At 43.4% G+C, this 14,523-nt stretch overlaps 1 protein-coding gene and 1 pseudogene across 2 annotated transcripts in view; both read right to left on the bottom strand.

The window, feature by feature from the left end:
• Positions 1-2,399: 2,399 nt before the first annotated feature.
• On the bottom strand, positions 2,400-4,881 carry LOC119299886 (annotated as a pseudogene).
• A 626-nt stretch (positions 4,882-5,507) lies between these two features.
• LOC119302553 (splicing factor 3A subunit 2-like) overlaps positions 5,508-14,523 on the bottom strand; it is a 33,780-nt gene continuing 24,764 nt past the window's right edge. The window contains exons 6-8 of one of the 2 annotated variants that reach the window (XM_037579587.1): positions 9,846-9,916; positions 6,976-7,046; positions 5,508-5,614 (exon numbers count right to left, since the gene is read on the bottom strand). In XM_037579587.1, coding sequence (XP_037435484.1) covers positions 7,025-7,046; positions 9,846-9,916 — 93 coding nt within the window. In that variant the 3' untranslated portion in view covers positions 5,508-5,614; positions 6,976-7,024. Of the gene's footprint in view, positions 5,615-6,975; positions 7,047-9,845; positions 9,917-14,523 lie in introns of those variants that run through there. The other variant, XR_005147647.1, reaches the window with a different exon arrangement.

The raw sequence follows: 14,523 nt of genomic DNA, 5'->3' as shown, positions 1-14,523 counted from the left end.
GAAGCACTTCCCTGGATTGTCCAAGTCGGGTGATGACGATCCGTCGTCGCCAGGTTTAACCTGGGAGCATTACGTACACAACAAGGATGAGCACGATGTTACCATGGCCACTCGGGTCATCAATGCTTTTTTTCTAAGTATCTTCGCTCCGACCACTGCATTTTTTCATATCCAAATCCTTGCTTGTGTGGATGGTGAGAAGATGCCATATGCTTTCTTGTAGGAAACATTTGCTTGCATGGATGGTGAGCAGCAGAAGGCAATCAAAGGCATCGTGAAATATGCCCGAAAGATACTCTCTGACCTCAAGCACACGCTGCGGTACAAAGCCGTGATGCAGTGTCGGCCGCTCGATGAGAAGGGAGAGAAGATGACAAGGAAGACTGCTTGCCAGACCAACCTGTCGCGAGAAGAATACCTGTCAGTGGTAAGTGACTACATCGGTTGCTAGTACTTTGATTCACCCCTCTTGTTCCTCAATTATTCGATTTTGTCTGATTAGGTGATGTAACCCTGGATGAAGGACGATTGTTGGGAGGCCCTGGTTGACATGTGGTGCGACCCAGCATGGCAGGCGCAACATGTGGAGAAGGGAAACGATCGAGCCAAAATGACAGGCCCGGCTCATGTCCAGGGGAGCCGAAACCTAACCACTCTCAAGCAACACATGGTATGTGGATTAAGATGTTAACTTTTTCGCACGGTGCATCTTGGTTCATTAAATTTGATGGTTAATTTTGCAGGAGGCGAAGGTTGGTCGCCCGGTCCACATCCTGGAAACCTGGAAAGAAGGCCACAAGGGGAAGGATGGCGCCGAGTTCTGCTGTGAGTCGGTGGAGGAGAAGTGGGGGACCTTCAAAGAGGTCTTCCAAGAGGTGCACGGGCAGGAAGCCAAACCTACGTCCAAGCCCCTTGATCCTGAGCTTCTCATCATTGCTGGCGAGGGGAAGGGTCATGGCTGCCACCTCCTTTGCAACGGGGCGATCGCCACCTCCTCGCATCGCAAGCTGCATGAGATACGCGCGTCGAGCACCAGCTCAACTCCGTCCATACGGAGTCGCCCAACCGCCGCATCACATGAGATAGCGCGTCTCAAGGTTAGCATCCTAATCTTTCATTTATGGCCATGCCTCGAAATAGCACCGCTCCAACCTATATGAGCCTAATGCCATGTTACATGATTTAATGGCACAGCGGGCTGTTGAAGAGGAGCAAAGGTGGCAAGCTGAGCAGGAGTCCGGAGAAAAGGAACGGGAAGACACGAACAAGAGGTTGAAGCTACTTGAGGATCAACTACAGGTAGAACATTATCTAAACTAGAGTAGAAGATTCATTACATAGGGACGAACCGCTCTCACATGACTCTACTCTTATAGGTTCTTATGCAATCTCAAAGCAGTGCAAGTGATGCCCCTCCTCCTCTGGAATGTTAACCCGATGGCCTCTCCTCCTCAAGATGATCTATATATGAACAAGTGTACTTCTATTGTGACGTGCACGTGTTTTGCAAGTAGTGACAATATGTATGAATTTGCGACTTGTGTGTGACGTCTACTAGGATAATACATTCGACTTGTGTGTGACAATATGTGGACTATCCCTAATTATGCCTATATATGTGTGGACTAGATCAAATTATGCCTATATATGATCAAATTATGCCTATATATGTGTGGAATAGATCAAATTATGCCTATATATGATCCTTCTGCCAAGTAGTTGTTTTTATCTGCAGGGATTAGAAAATAAATAGCTTAAACATCAGAATAGATGGGAAAGATTTCCGAGAGAAACACTCGAAAAACTACATATTACCGAGAGCCCCTCTCGAAAACATGGTCGTCTGGGAGACCTACTATTGTGCCACAACTTTTCCGAGAGCTGCTCTCAGAAAGGAAGACGACATTGCCGAGACCAGCTCTCGGCAAAGCTATGTAAACTGTCAGCTCCCATGTGGGCCACGCCGTCCTACTGGTCAGGAGGATTGCCGAGAGCAGCTCTCGGCAAAGATATCATCATTTTTTTCAAGAATATTTAGGAAGTTATTTAAAACTTTTACAGATAAATGTAACCAGTGGGACGACATGCCAGTTAGAAAGAACACACACAAAAAAAGAAAATAGGATGTTGCATATGGTTTGCTGAGTGTCGTGCTGCAGCTCTCGGTAAAGGACGCAGTAACTGACGGAGCCGTCTGTTACGGACGGCCATGCCGTGTGGCTCCTCTTTCCCGTGAGCGGCTCTCAGCGTCTACAAGTTTTGCCGTGCAGTGCCTGTTTGTCGTGAGGCAATGACGGCAAAGATGGCAGTTTGCCGTGAAGCTGGCCGGTTTTCCGAGAGTGACACTCGGCAAAGTTTGCTTTGCCGAGTGTCCGTGTTTTAGCACTCGACAAAGAGCATTACACCCGGTGTACATGAAAATTCCAGTAGTGAGTGACATCTATCAAGCTGAAAGCCCTATCTGCAGCATCAACTTCTAATATTTCTGACAGACATGGATGCATGTACAGGGCAGTTCCTACTGCGTTTTTTTACTTCTTATAGTCTTCCAACTTATGAACGATTTCTGACACTGAAGTCTACTAGGTCAGGTAGTTCATCCAAGATATCACCCTTCTAGTAGTGAAGCACGCCTTTTGTTAGTTCTCTGAGACTTCTAATGACACGTGCTTTTCTTGTTTAATTATCATCATGCAGTAGGGCCTCTTCTACTGTCTCAGTGAATTTATTAGTGACCCCTTTTCAAATCCTACGACCTGATATTGATACTTGATTCATTATCAACAATAGGATATATGCTACTATCTTGAGAAACTTTGGGCATAAAAGGTTCAAGATGTTGAACACTTCTGCGACGTGATTCTAGAAAAGTGTAAGGACCAATTACGTGGAGTATGTACTCTGTGCAGTGATTATAAGTAGGTTAGGCACCATAAGCAACATGTCCCAGCATGCAGCTGCGATGGTGACACACCCATCACTGTTAATGATCCAAGAGAACTGGATGTATCCAACCAAGAGGATACTCCTATTGGTTTGCCAAGCGTTAAGGAATTACCCTTGACAGAACACAAATCATACAGTGGTATGTCCTCCACTTGCCACCGTTGAAATTTCTGTTTCCATGTACCTAATATGTCTTTAGGGAGTACAACGAGAGGCCTTCCAGAGGGATACTTTGCCAAGAAGCTCTGAATAAAACTAACCAGAATAAATGTCTTCCCCGAACCAGGGGCATGAGCTAGAATGCAACCTCGTGGTTTGTCAGAGACTAAATTCTTAACCAGAAAGTGGAAACCTGCCAACTGATGTGGTCTCATTTGCTTTTCATGTTTTAGATGAATAACAATGTCTAACGCATTCAGTTCTTCAGTGATTCTAACATCACCAGTGACAATATCATCAGAATCCTTTGAACGCTTTTCAGAGTAATATTATCTTGACCTTGATGCCTGACATGAGGTAAACATAATGTCAATTGATTGTTCCAGTCATACATTTAAACTTCAATTCATCCCAAAGTTTATATTATGCCATCATGACATTTCTAAAAAATTATAATGCATAACAGTAGATACCGAATATCAGAAAATAACAACTACATGTGCTATACTAGGAAAGTTTCTTCATGCTCGAAATACAGGAATGACCAAAATAACAACCCACGAGGTCTAGCGTCAGGCTCTGCGGCATGAGCAAATGTGTCAATTTTGTCAGATAAGATGAGCAAATGTGTCAATTCTCAGGTATGATTGGCATATTGTGCCCCTTTAGGCACTTGGCTCTTATAAAAACAGATTGTGTTCAAACAACGTAATAGTGTAATAAAAAATAAAAAATGTATTTTCAAAGAAGTTTCAGCACACCAAATGGGAATACCACACATGCCTGTGGGCCACTTTGCTTGTTGCTAAAAAGGATATTCGCCAAGAACTTGTGAAAAAATAAAACTACATATGTTGCTAAACGGCCTCAGAGTTATAGAAGCATCATCACATATCTTAAACAAATAACATACCTTTCTGCACTGATAATCAATGATTGTGTCAGGCCTTCTCACAATCATACGGCGGACACGGTGTACATGGCCCAGATCTTCATGAATCTGTATTTCATGATTGCAGACGTTGTTCACCTCTTTCTCATTGGCTGCCTCTTCAAGTGTGTCGAGCTGGCCAATAAATATAACTAAATCATTACGGCAAACAACATAAATCCAAATAAACAATTTACTGAAGATAAAGTTTACAGATTTCTCTTATTAAGTTGAGCTCATCTATTCTCAAACTTTACAAGTTGAATCAATTTGCAGACAGAGCACGGGATCATAAGCACAACCATAAAATTACAAAATGATATGTTTCAAAATGCTGAAGCAACAAAAGTCATAAGTCTGTGATTATAATTTGTACCTTAGAGCTTTCAAGTGCCACTGAGTGCTCATTCCAAAATCTTCAAGACCATCACTTTCCTTTTCTTGTATATGTTCTTCCTCCATAGGCTCATCTTCCCCCATAGGCTCATCTTCCTCCATAGGCTCGTCTTACCCCAGAGGATTGTAAGGTTTTGAGGGCAAATCAAATACTGCTGGATTTGCTTCATTTTTTCTTTTTCTTTTCTTGGCACAATTTCAACATCCCCATCTACTTGGTAGCTTGGATCAACTTATTGTTTTTTTCTCTCCTTAGGAAGTGGAGGGGAAACTTGTGTTTCTGCCATTTTCTCCTTATGGGTAGCAACATACATTGAGCAGGAAGAGTTACGGCTGGAAGATGAAAATTTCAGCTTTGAATTGGAATAAATTCAGCAAATATCAAATAATTATACTCCATTATTTTTAGTACAAGAGAAAGGGGTACTTGTTAACTAAGATGCGTCAAATAATTATGGATGAACACTAAAAAATTTGAAAACAAAGATAACAGTTTCGCAGTGCCCTTCAGAGATACTGATGAGGCAGTGCAAAGTTGATGCTACTAGTTTGTCATTACGAACATGTAGAACAAAATCAACAATATAACTCAGTAAAAAATTGCAAGTGAAAAGCACATACAGCCAGATCATGGATACGTTCTGCAATATAACTCTCTCAAACATAACTGCTGATGGTTGATAGCTGGCCGAAGGATACTGATTCATTAAAGTTGCACTTGGACTATATGGAACAATTTGACAGTTTTGGTCTCTATCCGAAAAAGACTGTTTTTGTCTCTATCATGCATTATCTCATTTACTTCATCAATTCCTTCGATTACCACTCTCATGAGAGCACCAGCCTGTTCTGATGGTATCAGCTGTTTATTTTTCTCAGGCGTCAGTTGTTTGTGTGCTCCTGTGCTTTCATCATCATCATCCGAATCAAGAACTATTATGTCACTCTTTTTCTGTTCTCTTTGCTCGATAGAATTGGCCATATTAGTTTCAACACTCGGCCCATAACTCAGAGCGGGCTCGGGCAGAGTAGAAAGGAAAGTTAACAATTGGACCTTCTGAGCATACAAGCTATCCCACTCCTCGGTAACACTGCCACATCCCCAACTGCGAATCGTATTTGCAGTAAGTGAAAGATTATTGATGGGGTCGGAAGGCTTTCTTTTTCTGCGGTAATACATGCCTACAGAAACAGATGACTAATTAGTTATTATCATATAAGAGAGAAGAAATAAATTAGCACCAGCAATGGAAGTAGCACTTCTGCTGATGTTGCATATAAGCCCCATGCAAGGTGGACAAGAAAAATGTGGGATACGTACATGGCAATCATAAGTAAACTCCAGCTCAGTAAGAGCAGGAAAGTTATGCAAACCAACAATGAAACAATTAACAAGGGTTGACAACTGCCGTAAGTACTTATGTAAGAGTCAACCAGAGGATTGCACAAAGAATCGAGGTCAAGAAACTAGGTGAACATCCAAAACCTGCTGCAATTATTACTACTTCAACTGTGAAGTTACACAAGATAAGACTGGGTAGGCTCAATCATGCCAGGCCAACCTCAAACACCATCACCATTAAGGCTCATCATCTTTCCATCTTCCTCCTCCGCTCGAATCCTCCCATGCCCCATTCTAAAAAAATGACTCCTTGTCGTTTCCTCCTTCCTCGCCGGCGGCGTGGTTGGACAGAGAGACCCCTACTATCTGCCACGGGCGGCGGGTACACACACCCGCCACCGATTAGGACATCGTACAGCACAACACAACCAAAAAGATCTTCACAATACCCAAGCATCCACCGGAAATCAGGACGCCTGGCGGGCAGTTCCGCGCATCCCTCCCCTGCCAACGCGAGCCTCGCCCGAAACAGCAAGGAATCCTACCACCCCAACCCCGTGCAGCGCCCGCACACAAAGGAACATGGATCAAGAGTCATGGCATATGGTTACTTGGTTGGCCAAAGTGTGATGGACACAATTGTGGCAATTTAGCTAAAAGAGCATGCAGGTGGGCTAGGTGACTAAGTGATTATGAACCGAACACAATCGATCTTGCCTGAGTAACCCAACAACAGAAAACATCATTGGACCGAACAGAACTTTGCTTATCTTCAAGATAAGCAGCTTAAAGACCACCAGGCACATGCCATGTCATGGCCCTTGTGTAATCCACAGTAAAACTATATTGACGTAATATGCCCACCAAACAGAAACCTTTTACTTTTGTAAAACATTGGTGATATGAAACCTTCAGTTGCTCATAACTGTATTGTATGGGCCACACAGATACATAATAAGTTACGGTACAAAATGACAAACTAGAGCATCTCATACAACATTTAACTTCAAACAAAACAATTCCAGTTCTAATATAGGCTCATCATAGTGTATCAGGTAAAGCCTGAGAAACAAACAAGTTGTCCATTCTCACCCATGAGGTAACATAAGCAAGGAAGAATTTGCAAATTGATGATTTCATATTGATATATAAGAAACTGAGACCCACAAGATTTATTGCCTAGCACGAGACATCAGTTTACCTTGGACGGACCAGGAAGGAACTGGAGGTCCAATTTGACTGAGTATCGGTCATGCATGTGAAACAAATAACCTGCAAAAAGAAGCGTCATTGTTTACTTCAATCCCACAACCAAACAAGTGTCAATTTCGTGCTATAACACTGACATATTTTGGATAGTGAGACACAAACAAAATAAAGGGATTATGCTAACTGTAGCAAGTATGAAACCAATCATCTAGGGAACAAAGTGGATGCACAAAAATACTAAAAAAAAGGAAAAATAGTAGTAGCAATACGAGCCACTTATCTCAATATTCAGGTAAAAGTTATCTGGCAGATGCTGGATATGAATTGAATAAATGCTACACTTATATTTTCAAGATGTGTGATATATAGACAATAGTAAACACGCAACCTACTGGAAGTGAAACATGGCAGAAAATAATACGGCAAAGGGATGTATTCTCTATTCTGCATGCAGATTCTAGCATGTAAACTCTAGCTCAGTAAGAGCAGGAAAGTTATGCAAACAAACAATGAAACAATCAACAAGGGTTGACAACTGCCGTAAGTACTTATGTAAGAGTCAACCAGAGGATTGCACAAAGAATCGAGGTCAAGAAACTAGGTGAACATCCAAAACCTGCTGCAATTATTACTACTTCAACTATCAAGTTACACAAGATAAGACTGGGTAGGCTCAATCATGTCAGGCCATTCCTCATAACCTACATTGACTAGCACAGTGATTTTTCTATTAAGCGCCAAGGATTCGAGAGATTGGGGTTGAAAACGTAAGGAGAAGCCATAAAATGGAAAGATCCATTATATGTTACATTAACATTACTCATGGCCAGAGTAGTTATACAAAATGATTGCCGTGTGAATCTGCAAAACCACACACGAGTGTGATGAGTTAGCAGCTAAACAGCTATATATTATAAGCATTGTATCCTATGCATAGAGGAACCGTATCTGAGCAGAAATAGACTCCCCAAAACATATTACAGTGCACGCAAATAAAACAAGCATTTCATGGATACATTGAGGGACGTTGCCATAAATGCCAAGGAAAATACTCAAATATAATCACAATGGTAAACTAACAGGGGAAATGTAAGGATGATATGGCAATGACATGAATCAAACATACCGGTCTTTGTGTAGACAAACCAAACATCAATTTAACTACTATGTCATGCAATCTAATCCAATTCAATTCAAATTCATGGATAGATTTGAAAAACTTTGCAAGGTCAAATTGATGGGCAAATAGGTTCCTGTTTTTAGGGTCATGGCCAAATAATTTCCTCTAAACTAACGCACACCCAACATTTCTGCTTGAGTTGCACATTTGTACGGAGCAGTCGCAGTGTCGCACCATCTGAGAATAATTTTACAGAGCTAGTATCTCCAACTTTTGTTCTTTTTAGAATAAACATGGAAAGTTGCATCATTTTCTTAGGAGAAGAGCCAAAGCGGCTGAAACAACGTTTTTCGGCCTACTGTGCTAACCTGCGGGATTAGCAACCACAATTGGCAATTTCTATTGACAATTACGGTGACAGCTGACAAGAGAACTATAGAGAAACTAAGGGACGATTGCGGCTTGCCTCAGCACCCTAGCGGCTGCTGCTTCACCCATGGTGCGGGTGCGGCCATGCGCCACGACGCTGCCTGTCGCTCCGCCTCCCAACCATCCTCCTACGCGGCGTGCTCTTGCCACCGCTGACCGCGAATACGATACCACGCCACACCTGCCGTTGCCGCTGCCATCTCCCTCTCCGTCTCCTAGAGGGGCCCTCTGTGTGCGCCTGCCCATCAGACAGCAGTGTCTCAGTGGGCTGTCCCAACTGGGCCTCCATAATGTACATCAAACACAATTAAGAGGACCACTACCAACCTCAAACACCATCACCATTAAGGCTCATCATCTTGCCATCTTCCTCCTCCGCTCGAATCCTCCCATGCCCCATTCTAAAAAAATGACTCCTTGCCATTTCCTCCTTCCTCGCCGGCGGCGCGGTTGGACGGAGAGACCCCTACTATCTGCCACGGGCGGCGGGTACACATACCCGCCACCTATTAGGACACCGTACGGCACAACACAACCAAAAGGATCTTCACAATACCCAAGCATCCACCGGAAATCAGGACGCCTGGCGGGCAGTTCCGCGCATCCCTCCCCTGCCAACGCGAGGCTTGCCCGAAACCGCAAGGAATCCTACCATCCCAACCCCGTGCGGCGCCCACACACAAAGGAACATGCATCGAGAGTCATGGCATATGGTTACTTGGTTGGCCAAAGTGTGATGGACACAATTGTGGCAATTTAGCTAAAAGAGCATGACAGGTGCGCTAGGTGACTAAGTGATTATGAACCGAACACAATCGATCTTGCCTGAGTAACCCAACAACAGAAAACATCATTGGACCGAACAGAACTTTGCTTATCTATCTTCAAGATAAGCAGCTTAAAGACCACCAGGCACATGCCATGTCATGGCCCTTGTGTAATCCACAGTAAAACTATATTGACGTAATATGCCCACCAAACAGAAACCTTTTACTTTTGTAAATCATTGGTGATATGAAACCTTGAGTTGCTCATAACTGTATTGTATGGGCGCCACAGATACATGATAAGTTACGGTACAAAATGACAAACTAGAGCATCTCATACAACATTTAACTTCAAAAAAACCAATTCCAGTTCTAATATAGGCTCATCATAGTGTATCAGGTAAAGCCTGAGAAACAATCAAGTTGTCCATTCTCACCCATGAGGTAACATAAGCAAGGAAGAATTTGCAAATTGATGGTTTCAGATTGATATATAAGAAACTGAGACCCACAAGATTTATTGCCTAGCACGAGACATCAGTTTACCTTGGACGGACCAGGAAGGAACTGGAGGTCCAATTTGACTGAGTATCGGTCATGCATGTCAAACAAATAACCTGCAAAAAGAAGTGTCATTGTTTATTTCAAGCCCACAACCAAACAAGTGTCAATTTCGTGCTATAACACTGACATATTTTGGATAGTGAGATACAAACAAAATAAAGGGATTATGCTAACTATAGAAAGTCTGGAACAAATCATCTAGGGAACAAAGTGGATGCACTAAAATACTAAAAAAAGGAAAAATAGTAGTAGCAATACGAGGCACTTATCTCAATATTCAGGTAAAAGTTATCTGGCAGATGCTGGATATGAAATGAATAAATGCTACACTTATATTTGCAAGATGTGTGATATATAAACAATGGTAAACACGCAACCTACTGGAAGTGAAACATGGCAGAAAATAATACAGCAAAGGGGTGTATTATCTATTCTGCATGCAGATTCTAGCATGTAAACTCTAGCTCAGTAAGAGCAGGAAAGTTATGCAAACAAACAATGAAACAATCAACAAGGGTTGACAAATGCCGTAAGTACTTATGTAAGAGTCACAACTTGGGAACACAACGATATTGATACAAAGGATGTGCAGACGAAAGCTCAAAAGAATTGGTAACGTAAGTATCAAGTATAGAATAGTAGAATGTAAGGGACACAGTTTCGTCTGACAGTGATGTTATATTCACCTTGCAGAGACTTCATGGCATAGAAGGCTTGGGCAGGAGTTTCAAAGTCAGCATAAGCTATTACATGTCGACTATTATATCCTGTCTTTACCAGCCTTACTGCACAGAACCCAGTAAAAGGGCGAAATATATCTACAGAAGCAAGAGTCAAGGAGCTGAAGCACTAAATGGTGCAAGCTAAAACACAAATGAAAAGACTGAGACATAAGATTGGTAAGAACATAAACATACAACATAGTTCCCTTATTAATAAAATGAAAAATAAACTCAAAATAATAATAGCAAAGGATACGTGCAAGTTCTCGTCTAGTATAGTTGGGTGGGAAACCTTCAACATGTAGGGTGTTTGATGCGTCTGAAGGAAGATGTGGCTCATAAGAAACAACAGAAGGCATCTGTAAAGATGCACCAGGTCAAATAAAATAATCCAGTACTTCACATTTACTGATGAAGCTGCTAGTCTTAATGAGGAAAAAGGAATTATTGTGTTACCTCATTGTTCATGTAAGGCCCATAAGGCAGTCCCATTGATTTATCAAATCCAGCCATTTCCAGCTCAAAACCAGTCATCCGCGGTCCAAAAGGCATGTCTACAGAAGGGTGTAATAACTAAATTATATGCATGTATATGTTACTGGGAATGAATGAACTTCTAAAAGACATTGAGTGGCACGTGACTCATGATTGCTAACAAACAGGGCTAAAGGGGGACGGATCCCTCCCTTAACTGCCCATTGTTAGGTAGAAGTGAGACCGGTCCACCAATAAACGCGGATAGCACCCAAGCGGATAGGTAGAAGTGGGACCGCTCCATGAATAAACATGGATAGCACCCAAGTGGAGTCCCCGTGGGGATTCAAACACAGATATGTAGGTTCAACAACCTGAACTCCTACCATTGGGCTAGCGCTCAGTTCTCAACTCATGATTGCTTGAAATTATTAATTATACCTACCATTTAAAAAGCAAGCCCGATAAAAATAAACAGGACAGCATTAACTAAAGTGTGGATCTAACTATATCACATATATCAAGAAATGGACATCTGGAGAGGGGGAAAAGGCAATCTTGGTGTTACGGCGTTACCAATGTGAAAGGGATTTAAATAAGTTTAAAAAATGACGAGCATGTCAACGTTTCAGTATCGTTTGCTAATGATGACCTCATTTGTCATCTATGAGGTTAAAATGGACATATGCACGCTGATTTTTCATAACACGCATTAATAGGACAGCATTAATTAAAGTGTGGATCTAACTATATCACAGATCAAGAAAGGGACAACTGGAGAGGGGGAAAAGGCAATCTCACTATTACAGCATTACCAATGTGAAAACGGTTTAAATAAGTTAAAAATGACGAGCATATCAACGTTTCAGTATCGTTTGCCAATGATGACCTCATTTGTCATCTATGAGGTTGAAATGGACATATGCACGCTGATTTTTCAAAACACGCGTTAACATGAGAGCATTAACTGAAGTGTGGATCTAACTATATCACATATCAAGAAAGGGACAATCTGGAGAGGGGGAAAAGGCAATCTCACTGTTACGGCGTTACCAATGTGAAAAGGGTTTAAACAAGTTAAAAAATGAGGAGCATATCATCTACGAGGTTGAAATGGACATATGCACGCTGATTTTTCATAACAAGCATTAAAGATATTCACACGCATTGATAAATGTAGGGGACTTTGTGAGATGACAAAAATCTAAGCTGCCAACTGAAGAGATGGTGATTTATTAAACCTATCATGCAGCTCAGAAATGACAACAAATATACAATTAATGCCCAAATGGCAATTAGTCATACTCAATAAAATATTGGAAGGGTACTAATAGGAAAGAGGAACTAGCTTTATGAAACTATTAATTGCTGCGTCAAAAGTAAGGGTGCGACCGTGCTACGACGCAGCAGCATGCAAAACCTAAGCTAGATCGACCAGATTGACATAAGCACTCTTGACCAATTCAAGTTTTTAAAGATTTATAATATATTTGGTCATATGATGTCCATTTCAAAGCTCTTTAGAACAATAGTAGAAATATGTGATGTCGGTTTTGCGCCAATGTTTTTAACATAGCAAAAGCTGGGCAACACTTAATCCACATGACAAAATGCTACCAACACCATAGAGAGAAAAATCGCAGAACTGTATCCTATAACTATCCTACTTATGTTCTCAATTCTCATTAACAAATCCAAACCTTCAGTCTAGAAACCTGATGCCGTGATGCTTAAAAACAGGTGCAATCTAACAATCAACAACATCTCGATTATCGATGTTGAACCATGCCTAAGAGAAACAACCGCAGCGTTGACCATTAAGCTTCCCAGAAAAAATCAAAGATATGTCTGTAGCCATATGCTTTTTACATAGACATAACCAAAAGCCTAACCGTACATATGGCCAACAAACAGACAATTGTATAAGCTACCAACATAATAATAATAATAATAATAATAATAATAATAATAATAATAATAATAATAATAATAATAATAAACTATTATATAAACTACAACCATAAGCATCAACAAAATCTACTCGATAAACTACAACCATAAGCATCAAAAAATCTGATAAGGTTGCATTTCTCTTTGCTAAACTTTTATATGAATCTGCAGGAAAAAAACAAAGAATTAATCTAACAGAGGCAGAGAATTGAGCAGTAAGCACAAACCAAAGTAGTCACTATGGTGACGCTTGAGAGGAGGGGGCCAGCTGGCAAAGGCGGCTGTGCCACCATGTGTACGGCATGTGGGTGATGCAGCGCCACCACCGGTGGAGGTCTGGCACACAACAGCGGCTGGCCCATCATGTAATCGGCATGTGGAGGCTGTTGCACCGTCATTGGTGAAGCGACATCATAGAAGGACGGAGGTGCCATCATGGATGGAGGACCCCCGGGGAAAGGCAGAGGTGCCATCACAGGTCTGCCTTGTAGGGGCACGGTCATGAGCAGCTCCCGCAGGGGCATCGGCACCACCGTGTTTGCCCGTTGCATCACCGGTGGTCCTTGCTGGGGCGTCGGAGCCATCATGTTCACGCCCTAGACCGTCTTCATCACAGGCGCGCCTTGTGGCGGCGGCGGCGGGGGCGGCAGCACCGTCAAAGACCCTTGCTCGGTTGGGAGGGCCCCAGGAGCGCCATACAACCCCGCCGCCGCCGCCGCGCTGGCCTGGTGGACCGGGTTGGCGGCGAGCACCGGAGAGTTGGGGTTGGCCACGGCAGCCTGGTGGACAGGGTCGGCGGCGGGCGCGGGCGAGTTGGGGGCGGCAACGGAATCCTGGTGGACCGGATGTGCGGCGGACGCAGATGAATTGCGAGCGGCCATCTCTGGCGGCTGGTGGCGGAGAGAGCAGGACGTGCCGGATCTACTCGCCGGAGTGGGTTAGGGTTTCGGGGGCCGGCGGCGGGTGCGGGTCGGAGGAGGCGCGGGCTAGGGCTAGGAAAACGAGGCATCCTTATATACGACGGCGCGCGCTCCGGGTTGCCGATTTTGGCATCCGGCCGTGGCATCGGGGTCGCCGTTGAGGAAGGAAACGCGGAGACGGCGATGTACCTGGCGAGTGTTGAGCGCGCGGTGGCGGCAGTGCGAAATGGGTGCGAGGGTTTCGCGTGCTGGGCCTGGGTGGGTTTCTGGTGCAAACTCTGTGGGCCCAGAGTGCAGGTTTTCGACTGTCTATGGCACAGAATTGGATACTGACCCTCACAAAAATAGGAGGACGATGCTAGGCGCCGGGGCATCGGCCGAAAGTTTCGGCTGGTCTCGCCCAGCCCTTGGATGCGAGCCCGCGTGGCCATTGGATGCAGTAAAAAAACGATTCGTCCTAGGCTTCTTCTACTTCGGATTAGATCTGCAGCTCCTGCTCGGTGTCCTCGTCGCTGCGCCTTCAATCCCTTCTGGTGGTCGTCCTCGTCGCCGGCTCGTGGCCCTCGCCCCCGGTCGCCAGTCGCCGTCCTTGCC

The sequence above is a fragment of the Triticum dicoccoides genome, chromosome 5A (genome assembly GCF_002162155.2).
Source record: "Triticum dicoccoides isolate Atlit2015 ecotype Zavitan chromosome 5A, WEW_v2.0, whole genome shotgun sequence".
Classification (NCBI taxonomy): Eukaryota; Viridiplantae; Streptophyta; class Magnoliopsida; order Poales; family Poaceae; genus Triticum; species Triticum dicoccoides.
The sequence above is the reverse complement of the archived record's forward strand: the minus strand, read 5'-3'. Positions and strand labels throughout refer to the sequence as shown.